The sequence below is a fragment of the Myotis myotis genome, unplaced genomic scaffold (genome assembly GCF_014108235.1).
Source record: "Myotis myotis isolate mMyoMyo1 unplaced genomic scaffold, mMyoMyo1.p scaffold_m19_p_18, whole genome shotgun sequence".
Classification (NCBI taxonomy): domain Eukaryota; kingdom Metazoa; phylum Chordata; class Mammalia; order Chiroptera; family Vespertilionidae; genus Myotis; species Myotis myotis.
The window spans coordinates 29,527,983-29,540,103 of record NW_023416322.1 but is presented as its reverse complement, the minus strand read 5'-3'; the positions used below and the strand labels follow the sequence as shown (position 1 = coordinate 29,540,103).

Genomic DNA, 12,121 nt, shown 5'->3' with positions numbered 1-12,121 from the left:
AGTACCGAGCCGCTTCCGGTAGCCCCGGTTCCGCTGTTGTCTTTGCGTGCCTGGTCTTTTTTCTGCCGCTGGTGCTTCCCGCTATGCCTGAGCCGGCCAAGTCCGCTCCCGCGCCCAAGAAGGGCTCGAAGAAAGCGGTCACCAAGGCCCAGAAGAAGGATGGCAAGAAGCGCAAGCGCAGCCGCAAGGAGAGCTACTCCATCTACGTGTACAAGGTGCTCAAGCAGGTCCACCCCGACACCGGCATCTCGTCCAAGGCCATGGGCATCATGAACTCCTTCGTCAACGACATCTTCGAGCGCATCGCCGGCGAGGCGTCGCGCCTGGCGCATTACAACAAGCGCTCCACCATCACGTCCCGGGAGATCCAGACGGCCGTGCGCCTGCTGCTGCCCGGCGAGCTGGCCAAGCACGCCGTGTCCGAGGGCACCAAGGCCGTCACCAAGTACACCAGCTCCAAGTGAGTCCCGCCCGGGACGCGGCGCTCGCAAGAGTCGTCGGACGCATGGGCCCTCCCACCCCCCCCAAAGGCTCTTTTCAGAGCCACCTACCTTCTCAGTGAAAGAGCTTGTCACGTCTCTCACCCCTAGCCTAGCCAGTCCCCGCCTGAAGCCCTCTTCTTTATTGCCAAGTACGTAAGCTAAGGCAGCATCTTAAGACCAAGACCTTCCTGAAGCAGGTTTCTCTGTCTGAAGCTCTTGGGCAAGAAAGGGAGGGCCAAAGTTTGGGTCCTTCGTTAATAAACAACTGAGTATCAGTGTCCCAAAAAGCAGCTACAGGGTGACAGACGTTTGGTCCCTCGAGTGTTGAGGCTCCTTGTAATTATCCAAACGAAATAGCGAGTTTCCCGGTAGGAATATTACATGACGAGTTTTGCACGTTAACTTGTGCCCCAAGTGGTCTGGGAAAAGGGAAGTTACAAGTTACCCAGACATTTCAGGGATATGTTATTGCACATGCAAAGAGACAGGCTCAGTTAAGATAAAGGTTGACCTTGTCAGTGAAGATACTGGCCTAGCATGTAACTACCCACTATAACTGCTTTTAGTTAAAGTTTAATTTTAGACCATCCTCTGTGGTTACTTTAGGTCTCTGAATTTGCAAGACTGCCATGCAGGCCTTCCCTGAGCTTGTCAGTTTAGGACGTGGCCCCTTTCTTCCACAACAGAAAATGCCGGCTGGCCTAGGGCCCTCTCCAAGCATCTTGTGAGAACTGTGGCAACCCTTGAGGGAGCGGACACAAAGAGTGGTTGGGAAGACAGCTTTGCTTTCCCCAGATCAGCAGCAGCACCATTCCTCTGGAGGCCACCTTGGCAGCCAGTTTGGAAGCACGGGAGGATCCGTGTTTGGAGGCCTGGTCACCAACAGGGGCCTTCTGAGGTCCCACAGAACGGAGGAGGAGGGAAGGGCTTGCCCTGTGCAGGACTAAGTTCTATCAGGGTCCCAGTGGGCAAGAGCAGTAAGGGTTCTTTACCGCTTGTCAGCCAATCAGCTTCCTCAGGAACGCCTCCAGCTGGTCCTCATACTTGATGCCCAGAAACTAGGTGCAACAGTTAAGAATGCGGATTTTTTCAACAGATAGAGTTACACATATGTTGATATATATGCGATTTGATATTATGCTGTTTTGTTGTAATGCTCCTTCGGATGACCACTTGTTCCGATCAATGGCACACACGCTTTCTGGGCAGCACTTCAAAACGTACAAAGAAATGGAAAATTGGGTCACTGAATGGTCTGCCTCAAAACAGGAAACGTTCTATTGGGACGGAATCCACAAATTACCTGTAGCTAGCGATGGACATTACTTTGAATAAAGCACTTTTGATGTTTCTCTTGAAATTACCATGTTTTCTTTGATTACAATCTCTGCACTAGTAAAGGGTCAATCCGCATTATTAACCAGTAAAGGGTCAATCTGCATTATTAACCGCTATCCACACTATTAACCCGCACACCCTAGTATAACGTTAACACGTTAAGGGCCATGTCATAAACCAGTGACCGACAGTATACTTTCGGTCTGGACCTGGCCGATCACTGGTGCAGCTAGCATATTGGTGAAATCAGATATCGTGGGCTAAACGGAAAGGAAGACAAAACAGGCTTGGCATTTAACCTGTTAAAACTGCTTAGCCTTAAAAACTGCTTAGCCTTACAAACTTTCGTCCTGAGAAGTGGCCTTGACATGCTGGAGGTCTGAGCTGTGCATCCCTCCGTTCAGAAGGTTCCAAACCCCTCAAGATCAGTGGGTACCCCTCATCTCCAAGGCTCTGCAAACCCCACCACACAGTCCTGGTGATTTGGCAGTACAATCCAGCCAGACCAGGTCATTTCATATCACCAGAGTCTACAAGTTTTAACATCCAGGATGGACCTGACTTTCAAGACAGTGTTGTCAACAGTAAGAAACCAGTGGTTGTAAATTTCCATGCACAGTGGTGTTGTCCATGGAAGATCCTGGGTCTAAGATTAGAGCTGGTGGCCATGCAGCAAGTACAGGTGGTGATGGCCAAGATAAAGGTAGATATTGATGACCACACAGACCTCGCACCAGAGTATTGGCTGTGCCTCTCATGCTGGCCATCAAGAATGGGGACACGGCAGAAAAGTTTCTAGGCATCGAGGATGAGGAACAGCTGGTGAGAAGGCTAACCCCTGTCTTGTAAAACTACTGTTTGGAATTCTCTGCTATTTTTTAGACGGCCTCATCTACACTAATAAAAGAGAAAAATGGTAATTGGCGTACGACCCTACCCTTTTCATTGGCTAATCAGGGCTATATGCAAATTAACTGCCAACTAAGATTGGCAGTTAATTGCCAACAAGATGGCGGTTAATTTAAATATGTAGGCAAGATGCAGGGAGGCGAAAGGGAAAGCAGGAAGAAGCCCCCTGCCACTGACAGTGATCGGAAACCCAGGGGGGAGCTAAGAGCTGGGCCCCAGGGCCCCAGGGCCAGCTTTGCCCTGCCCCCCAGCCATGATCACAGAATCAGGCGCCTTTTCCGCCCTGGCCAGTGATAGCAGGAAGTAGGGGTGGAGCCAGCGATGGGAGCTGGGCACGGTCGAAGCTGGCAGTCCCAGGAGCTAGGGGGTCCCTTGCCTGGGCCTAAAGCGAAGCCCACGATCGCCGGGCCGCTGCAGCTGCGGGTCCCCGCTGCCCTGGCCGGATGCCTCAGCCAGAGGCGTCCTGCAGGGGCAGGAGCGGAGCCTGCAACCGCGAGGAGCTGGGGGTCCCCTGCCCAGGCCTGACACCTCTGCGGGAGGCCTCAGGCCTGGTCAAGGGGCCGATCCGGTGATTGGTGATCGGAGGGTGATGAGGGTCAACTCCTCTGGCCCAGGCATCAGGCCTGGGTGGGGGGCGGAGCCAGGGATTGGGGGGATATGATGGTCCCCTTGCCCAGGCCTGAAGCCTGGGTCAGAGGCGTCAGGCTTGGGCGGGGGGGTGGAGCAAGCGATCAGAGGGAGATGGGGGTCCCCTGCCCAGGCATAATTCCTGGGCCAGAGGCCTCAGGCCTGGGCGGGGGTCAGAGCCAGTGATTGGGGGGAGATGGGGTTCCCCTGTCCAAGCCTGATACCTCTGGCGGAGGCGTCAGGCCTGGGCAAGGGGCCGATCCTGTGATTGGAGGGTGATGGGGGTCAACGCCTGAGGGCTCCCAGTATGTGAGAGGGGGCAGGCTGGGCTGAGGGACACGCCCCCCCCCCCACACACACACACCAGTGCACGAATTTCGTGCACGGGGCCCCTAGTATTCTAATAAATAACTTTGCTTTCTAGCTTGCTTGAATAATAAGGAAGATAAATTTAGCGGTCTGACCCTGTAGGACAGAGACTAGATATGCCCATACTCTCAATGCCATTCACTAGGAGGAGAGACAGAGAGACACATGCATATGAGAGAGACACATCCATTGCCTGCCTCCCTACTCACCCCGACCAGGGCAGGGACCCAGCCTGCAACCGAGGTACGTACATGCCCTTGACCGGAATTGAGCCCAGGACCCTTCAATCTGTAGGCCCAAGCTCTATCCACCGAGCCCAACCTGCTAGGGCTATCTGTCACTCTTTTGTGTTGAAAAAGCTTACCTGTTTGAGGGTGAGCATACAGACCGAGAAGTCTGAATGGCATCGCTTTACATTAAGAGCCTGCTAAAGTCATTAGAGGAAACGGTGACTTGGGTGAGTAGCCTAGTCTAGGGATACCCAGTAACATTTACTTAGACTATTCTGCCTTTTGAAGCCTGAGGTGGAAATTAAAATTGGGTAGGGCATTTTACTTAAGTACTGGACTAAAGCGAAGTTACTCCTATGGAAACAACAACACGTTCATAGTGATTCCAAACGGTCCCAGAAAGGGTGCCATCACCAACAGCAGAGCGAGGGTCAGGCTTTAGAAATCTAACCCCTCTCCCTTAACTGCAAAACTCGTCATGTAATATTCCTACCGGGAAACTCGCTATTTCGTTTGGATAATTACAAGGAGCCTCAACACTCGAGGGACCAAACGTCTGTCACCCTGTAGCTGCTTTTTGGGACACTGATACTCAGTTGTTTATTAACGAAGGACCCAAACTTTGGCCCTCCCTTTCTTGCCCAAGAGCTTCAGACAGAGAAACCTGCTTCAGGAAGGTCTTGGTCTTAAGATGCTGCCTTAGCTTACGTACTTGGCAATAAAGAAGAGGGCTTCAGGCGGGGACTGGCTAGGCTAGGGGTGAGAGACGTGACAAGCTCTTTCACTGAGAAGGTAGGTGGCTCTGAAAAGAGCCTTTGGGGGGGGTGGGAGGGCCCATGCGTCCGACGACTCTTGCGAGCGCCGCGTCCCGGGCGGGACTCACTTGGAGCTGGTGTACTTGGTGACGGCCTTGGTGCCCTCGGACACGGCGTGCTTGGCCAGCTCGCCGGGCAGCAGCAGGCGCACGGCCGTCTGGATCTCCCGGGACGTGATGGTGGAGCGCTTGTTGTAATGCGCCAGGCGCGACGCCTCGCCGGCGATGCGCTCGAAGATGTCGTTGACGAAGGAGTTCATGATGCCCATGGCCTTGGACGAGATGCCGGTGTCGGGGTGGACCTGCTTGAGCACCTTGTACACGTAGATGGAGTAGCTCTCCTTGCGGCTGCGCTTGCGCTTCTTGCCATCCTTCTTCTGGGCCTTGGTGACCGCTTTCTTCGAGCCCTTCTTGGGCGCGGGAGCGGACTTGGCCGGCTCAGGCATAGCGGGAAGCACCAGCGGCAGAAAAAAGACCAGGCACGCAAAGACAACAGCGGAACCGGGGCTACCGGAAGCGGCTCGGTACTTATAGAGGCTGTATGCAAATTAAGGTCCCGAGTACGCCGCGTTGTGATTGGCGGGCTTTCAGTGGCGCTCGTTTTGGGGTGGGGGCGAGAGTATGCAAATAAGTGTATTCTGCCTGCGCTCTCCTATTGGCCATCAGGACAAAGCTGTGCGTTAGCCAATCAGAGTGCTCGGTGAACAATCGCCGTTCTGCCTATAAAAAGGTGAAAGGGAGCCGTTTAGGGCGACTTTCTCGGTCGTCAGTCGGGAGCTGCTCGCAGTACTTGTGTCGCCGTCATGTCTGGTCGTGGCAAACAGGGAGGCAAGGCCCGCGCTAAGGCCAAGTCCCGCTCTTCCCGCGCCGGTCTCCAGTTCCCGGTGGGGCGTGTGCACCGTCTCCTGCGCAAGGGCAACTACGCCGAGCGGGTGGGAGCCGGCGCGCCGGTGTACATGGCGGCGGTGCTGGAGTACCTGACGGCCGAGATCCTGGAGCTGGCGGGCAACGCGGCCCGAGACAACAAGAAGACGCGCATCATCCCCCGTCACCTGCAGCTGGCCATCCGCAACGACGAGGAGCTCAACAAGCTGCTGGGCAAGGTCACCATCGCCCAGGGCGGCGTTTTGCCCAACATCCAGGCCGTGTTGCTCCCCAAGAAGACGGAGAGCCACCACAAGGCGAAGGGCAAGTGAGGCCGTGCGTCCGGCGCCCACCCAGCCCCCCGTTACGAAAGGGGCACCTGTGAAATCAAAAGGCTCTTTTCAGAGCCACCCACTCTTTCAAGTAAAAGAGCTGTTATTATCGTACCCAGTCTCCTCCGTCCCGACGCCCGCAGTAGAAAGTGCTAACCCTACCCGCATGCGCAGGGCTGGCAGGGCCAGCCATTTGCCTTCGCCTCCCAACCGCCCCTCCCTGCTCACGCCTCGAGCACTTCGCCACCTACACTAGGCGGGGCGGGATGGCATGGCATGGGATGGGATGGGATGGGCCGGGCCGTAAACCCTAAGGACACGATCACGGCAGGTGAGGGTAACGAGCCTCTCGGGCGCCTCGGTTACAACAACGCCTCTGAGAGGCGACCCCCGGCGCGCAATTTACCTCACCCCCGAGACCTATGCTCAGCACTTGTAGGGAGGCCCAGTAGGGAGGGGACATTCGCTGACACGACACACCCCACCCCAGTCGGTAGGAGGGCGGATCGACCCGTTTTCGGGACTCTGGCGAACCTGGAGCTTGGCCTAACTGAGCCGACTATCTAAAGGTTCCCTGTTGTTGTTTTCCAAGCGAGAGGACGCCTTCCCGGCGGGGGTTAGGGCTTTCGGGGGTTAGGGCTTTCGGGGGTGGGGTCTTGTGCCTGGGGGGGGGGCGGACAATTTTCCGGTCCGAAGGGCGGGAAAAGCGGTCCTTCAGATTGACAAAGGGGCCTCCGGCGGCGGGGGGGTAGGGGGGGGCCGGGGGGCCGCGGGGCCGCGGAGGGGGCAGAAGGAAGATGGAAGCTCGACTCCGGCGTGGAAAGGAAGAGGGCATTGCGGATAGCGTGTCTTAGGGAGTGAAGGGCTACGGAGGGGCGTCCTGACAGTTGAGGTTTTAAAAAGAAAAAGGACTCGGCCTGAAAGAAAGGAAAAACCAGGTAGAAAAAGCTGTTGGCAACCCCGAGAGTAGAAAGTGAGGCGATGGGGTGGGGGCAGGGCAGATTCTGCCCCAGCCAATCGGGCACGCCGGGGCGGGTGACGTCACAGCCAATGAACAGCCGGCGCGGGACTTTCAACTTGACCGTCCCGCCCAATCGGGAAAGGACTGTGGCTATAAAGGCGGCTGCGGCGGCCCGGGAGCTCGCTACCGCTCCCGCCTTCGTGTCGTGCAGGTTGCGCCTCGCATCGCCATGGCCCGTACGAAGCAGACCGCCCGGAAGTCGACCGGTGGCAAGGCTCCGCGCAAGCAGCTGGCCACCAAGGCGGCCCGCAAGAGCGCGCCGGCCACGGGCGGCGTGAAGAAGCCGCACCGCTACCGGCCGGGCACCGTGGCCCTGCGCGAGATCCGGCGCTACCAGAAGTCGACCGAGCTGCTGATCCGCAAGCTGCCCTTCCAGCGCCTGGTGCGCGAGATCGCGCAGGACTTCAAGACCGACCTGCGCTTCCAGAGCTCGGCCGTCATGGCGCTGCAGGAGGCGAGCGAGGCCTACCTGGTGGGGCTGTTCGAGGACACCAACCTGTGCGCCATCCACGCCAAGCGCGTCACCATCATGCCCAAGGACATCCAGCTGGCCCGCCGCATCCGCGGGGAGCGGGCCTAAGGAAGAAGTGCGCGCTCGGCCCCAGGTTCCATCGCACCCAAAGGCTCTTTTCAGAGCCACCCACAACTGCACTGAGAAGCTGTAGCGCTTGGGCCTCCGTGTACCCGTGGGAGGGGCGGCACGGAGGGTGGGTGGTAAGCTCCTGGCGTTCAGGCCTAGTTAGTCCCTTCTGCCGGTCGCCATCGGCGATGGCACTCGGCCGCCTCGAAGTGTGCACCCGAAACATGGCCGCTCCTCGGACAGCCGTGCCTCCTGGCGCTCTCGTGGGCGGTCTCGCCGGGAGCACTCACGACCCAGAGCGCACCCGGGAGGCCTCCGGGCAGCTCGGTGACGCGCGCCCCCTCCCGAAATGGCCTTCTCACCCGATGCGGCTCTCGGCCTGGGGACGGAAACGTCGCCCCCTCTGTCCCCAGGGCTGTGCTCCTTTTAGCAAATCCCCGGCCCTAGGTGGGCGCGGGGCGAAGCCTGTGTGGACACGGCCTGTGGGCCACTTGGGAGCTGGGTTCGCAACGGACCAGGTCCGCAGAGCGAGGCTCCCCGCACACCCACCGCCAAGGAGGCCCTGAAGGCTTCCACCTGTGTCCGGCTGCTCTGCACACACGTGGTTTCTCCACTTTTCCCTAAAGCTCCCTGTGCCTCTCTCGACGTGCCCGCAAAGGGGAGAGCAGTGAAGGGACCGGGGCCCCCCTGCTTCAGGATCACCGCAATTTCCAGAGCGCGCCCCTCGCTCTCGGCCCAGTCCCTTAGTACCTGCGTGGGGAGGCCTCAGTGCAGGCTTGCGTCTCTTGGCTCGGGTCTGGACCCCGGGGTTAGCAAGTACTGGTGACTTCAGAGGTGTGGCTTCAGGGGGGCACCTCAAGGCAAACCTTGCGGGGACTAGACCCACACGGGCCTTTCGGAGATACAGTCTGAGGCTCTCGGGTGCGTGACTTGCCCAGGATCTCAGGTCCCCGAGCCAAGTAGCTGAGCAGGCCCTGAACCCTGAGTTGCACCTGTCAGGTATCCGTCCTCGCCATATCCTCTGCCTGACCCCCAGAGGCCACTGCTTTCGTCTACCAGCCTCTACTACCCCCTCCCCCCCTCCCCGCTGACTCACAGGAAGCCTCCCTGTCCTCGTGCTCCTGTCACAGTCGAGGAGCCTGTCACTCTCTTTCTGAAAAATTTCCAACCTCCTTCCCAATTCCCTTCGGAATGAAGTCCCCAGTCTGTTCCTGAATTCAGATAATCTGGGGAGGACCAACTGCTTTTATAGCCCCAAAGAGGCCCCATCCGGCCGTGCTGACAATTTTCTGGGGATGGGGTAGAGGCTTGGGGTGTGGTCAGGGGCTGAGAGGGAGGCACATGCAGAAAGGCAGGAAGAGGAGGAAGGATGACCTAGAAGAAAAAGGGGATGGGTGACAGAGCTCTAGTGTCCTCCCTGCTATAAAGGGGTGAGAGGGGAGACAGCCTGGTTAAGGCTGGAGGTCCTTTATGGTTAACTTATATACAGAGAAGGTTCAGCCTCCACCCCACCCCCACCCTTCATTCCTGTCCAACTTATCCGTTCCTGTAAAAATGGGCATTCAGATAATACAATGCCAGCACTGTCCTGATTGGCTGGACTCGCACACCGACCGCTGCGGGACCCTGCGGATTGGTCAGTAATTGTCCAAATGCGGATACAGCTGCGCGGACCCCCTTGGACGGGGAAGGCTGCGGTCTGGTTGTCAAAACGCAAGGCCGGCATGGAGAAGGGCCGGCTCGGCAAGCAGGAACCAAAGGACCCGGCATTGCCGGTCTAAGCGTGTCACTGCTAAAACAGAGGGGCAGCTTGGAGAACGCCTTGCCCTAAAGGAGGCTCCGGGGGCGCTCTCGTGCCCATGTCCTAAAGGTGCCCAGCTCCCCAAGGACTCTCTGGGTGGCCCTAAAAAGGACCTTTAGGGTTGCCGCACGCGTGAGCCCGCAACAGGCTTAGCCGCCGAACCCGTACAGGGTGCGGCCCTGCCGCTTCAGCGCGTACACCACGTCCATAGCGGTGACCGTCTTGCGCTTGGCGTGCTCCGTGTAGGTGACGGCGTCCCGGATCACGTTCTCCAGGAACACCTTCAGCACCCCTCGCGTCTCCTCGTAGATGAGGCCCGAGATCCGCTTGACACCCCCGCGCCGAGCGAGGCGGCGGATGGCGGGCTTGGTGATGCCCTGGATGTTGTCTCTCAGGACTTTGCGGTGACGCTTGGCGCCGCCTTTGCCCAGGCCTTTCCCGCCCTTGCCTCTGCCGGACATGGCTGCTCCTACCACGAGGCGAACCCACCGGGCGCCGTGCCGGGAGGGGAGCTCGGCTCCCTGATATACGAGGCCGTCGGACCGGATTGAAAACCGCGAGCGGCCGCCATGGTCCCCGCCCCTCCGCCGTTTCTCTCCCCGCCCCCAACCCCCGCCCTCAGGCCGCCCTCCAGCGGACACTATCCGCCACGGTCCCGGGAGAGTTCGGATCCCAAGGCCAGGCTTCCGGATTCCACAGCTGTTTTCGTCCCCTCGCCGTCTGTGGGCTCCCCCCGCCCAGGCATTACACTGGCGAAGAGAAAAGGTCGGGGGGCGGGGGGAAGACCAGGAGAGGAGCAAATACGAGCCCAGAGGGCGCAAGCTCCGGGCTTCATCCCAACAAGAGGATCCCGGGCTCCAAACAGTAAGCAAAGAAAACGGCAACAAAAGCTGTTTCCCATCAGTAGACCGACGCACGGCCGGACGAGCCCATCGCCAGGGCGGCGGCACCTGGGCCGGAGGGGGAGGCGGACGTCGTCCCAACGCCCAGGTTTACTCTCCATTTTGTTGCTGCGGATGCCCATCCGTCCAAGACCTACCGCCTGGCTCCTCCGAATGTGACTGCATTTGGAGGCAGGGCCTTCAAAAAGGCGATGAGGTGAAAGTGGGGTCACTAGGGTGGGCCCCGATCCAGCGTGAGTCGTGTCCTTATGAAAAGAGGGGATCCGGCCCTAACCGGTTTGGTTCAGTGGATAGAGCGTCGGCCTGCGCACCTAAGGGTCCCAGGTTCGATTCTGGTCAAGGGCATGTACCTTGGTTGCGGACACATCCCCAATAGGAGGTGTGCAGGAGGCAGCTGATCGATGTTTCTTACTCTCTATCCCTCTCCCTTCCTCTGTGTAAAAAACCAATAAAATTTATTTAAAAAAGGGGGGGTGGAGGGGATCCGGGCACAGACAACACAGCGGGGCAACTGTGGGGGGACAGGGAGAACGTAGCCATCTGCAGGCCAAGCAGCGACCTCAGGAGGAACCTAAATTTGGAGGGGCCCTTTTCCCGTCCTCCTGACAATTTTTGGTGTTTCTTCTTGATATCTCTTGCTCTTTGAGAAATGAAATAAGTGCCTAGCACTACCCCTCCTTCCCGCTCTGCATTGGGGAGTATACTTTTTAAACGTTCTCCTAGATTGAAGCTCACACTTAGAACCACTAGTTTAGTCGGTGGGCACGTCGTCGTCCCCCCCCCCCTCCTATTTGATTTCGCTTTCAATCTTTAATGTTCTCCAGAGTCAGCGAGGATCAGATATTTTAAATCTACCTTGCTTTTAATGTTAAAAACACACATCAGACAATGGTGATATTTGCAATAGAAATGCTATCACTTGCAACTGAGATTGTAATTTAAATGAAATATCTGGAACACTGAGTCCTCTGATTTATTTCTCACCTGGACAGCTTCACAAACGTCATTCTTGCCGCTGACTTCCCCTGGTGGTCCTCCCCCACCCCATCACTGTGTATCAATAGGATGTCAGACATTGTCTATATTCAGATGTCTGTATTCAAAGCCTGACACAAGCCCCACCTCAACAGCCATGTTCTCCTTCCCAGATTCCCAGCAGGCAGTTGCTTGTGTCATTAAGATTCCTATTGTAATTATTGTCTACATTTCTTCACTCTATTTTATTTTTATTGTTGTCTACATTTTTTATCATACTGTTACAGGATTCCAGGGCAATAGGAATAGGGAAATTGAGAAAGGAAAGTTAAGACCAAACAGTATGGGAAATTTGCAGCCAGTTTGTAAATAATAAGCCATTCTCTTCCCCAGCCAAAGACACTTGAGAGCAAATTATTAAAAGCCTCCCTAACAAGAGAATGCAGGAATAGAGGGGGAAGGGGAAAGAGGAAAAAAAGGGGCAGTTTTACTCCCTAAGCCAGTGGTTCTCTGCCGGAGGCCGGTCCATCCTTGTTGCTTGACACAGTCGCTGCAGGGAAGAAACATCTGCAAAGCATATGTTTCAAGGTACCTGGCGTATATGGCATACTGTTCTTAATATGTTTGCTCCCTCTTTTTTAGCACTATGTGCTCTATAACTAGAACCACCTCCCTGAGAAAGGTTGTTTCCCCAGGTGGGGATTTTTCCCTGGAGTTAGGGATTAACAGGACTAAGGAAGAAAATAAATCAGTAAAACCCCCTAGTGTTACAGAAATACCATGTACTACTTATGAAGAACTTGGACTAAGACTTGGCAATAAATTTGGGACTTGTTGGGCCCACATCCCCAGGGGTCTGCCCACCAGGGAAGCACTA

The 12,121-nt window shown here is 56.7% G+C and overlaps 4 protein-coding genes across 4 annotated transcripts; 2 read left to right on the top strand and 2 right to left on the bottom strand.

Moving 5' to 3' along the window:
- Positions 1–16: 16 nt before the first annotated feature.
- LOC118673409 (histone H2B type 2-E) lies at positions 17–537 on the top strand. The gene has a single exon (XM_036344147.1). The coding sequence runs from the start codon at positions 84–86 to the stop codon at positions 462–464; it is 381 nt and encodes a 126-aa protein (XP_036200040.1). The 5' UTR covers positions 17–83; the 3' UTR covers positions 465–537.
- A 4,225-nt stretch (positions 538–4,762) lies between these two features.
- Positions 4,763–5,283, bottom strand: LOC118673410 (histone H2B type 2-E). Its single transcript, XM_036344148.1, has one exon. The coding sequence runs from the start codon at positions 5,213–5,215 to the stop codon at positions 4,835–4,837; it is 381 nt and encodes a 126-aa protein (XP_036200041.1). The 5' UTR covers positions 5,216–5,283; the 3' UTR covers positions 4,763–4,834.
- A 222-nt stretch (positions 5,284–5,505) lies between these two features.
- On the top strand, positions 5,506–6,079 carry LOC118673405 (histone H2A type 2-A). The gene has a single exon (XM_036344142.1). The coding sequence runs from the start codon at positions 5,573–5,575 to the stop codon at positions 5,963–5,965; it is 393 nt and encodes a 130-aa protein (XP_036200035.1). The 5' UTR covers positions 5,506–5,572; the 3' UTR covers positions 5,966–6,079.
- Positions 6,080–8,657: 2,578 nt separating this feature from the next.
- On the bottom strand, positions 8,658–9,943 carry LOC118673411 (histone H4). The gene has a single exon (XM_036344149.1). The coding sequence runs from the start codon at positions 9,826–9,828 to the stop codon at positions 9,517–9,519; it is 312 nt and encodes a 103-aa protein (XP_036200042.1). The 5' UTR covers positions 9,829–9,943; the 3' UTR covers positions 8,658–9,516.
- Positions 9,944–12,121: the final 2,178 nt, after the last annotated feature.

What these genes read in the sequence shown, in the direction of transcription:
- LOC118673405 (XM_036344142.1), top strand. Translation starts at nt 5,573, where the DNA reads ATGTCTGGTCGTGGCAAACAGGGAGGCAAGGCCCGCGCTAAGGCCAAG.
- LOC118673409 (XM_036344147.1), top strand. Translation starts at nt 84, where the DNA reads ATGCCTGAGCCGGCCAAGTCCGCTCCCGCGCCCAAGAAGGGCTCGAAG.
- LOC118673411 (XM_036344149.1), bottom strand. Translation starts at nt 9,828, where the DNA reads ATGTCCGGCAGAGGCAAGGGCGGGAAAGGCCTGGGCAAAGGCGGCGCC.
- LOC118673410 (XM_036344148.1), bottom strand. Translation starts at nt 5,215, where the DNA reads ATGCCTGAGCCGGCCAAGTCCGCTCCCGCGCCCAAGAAGGGCTCGAAG.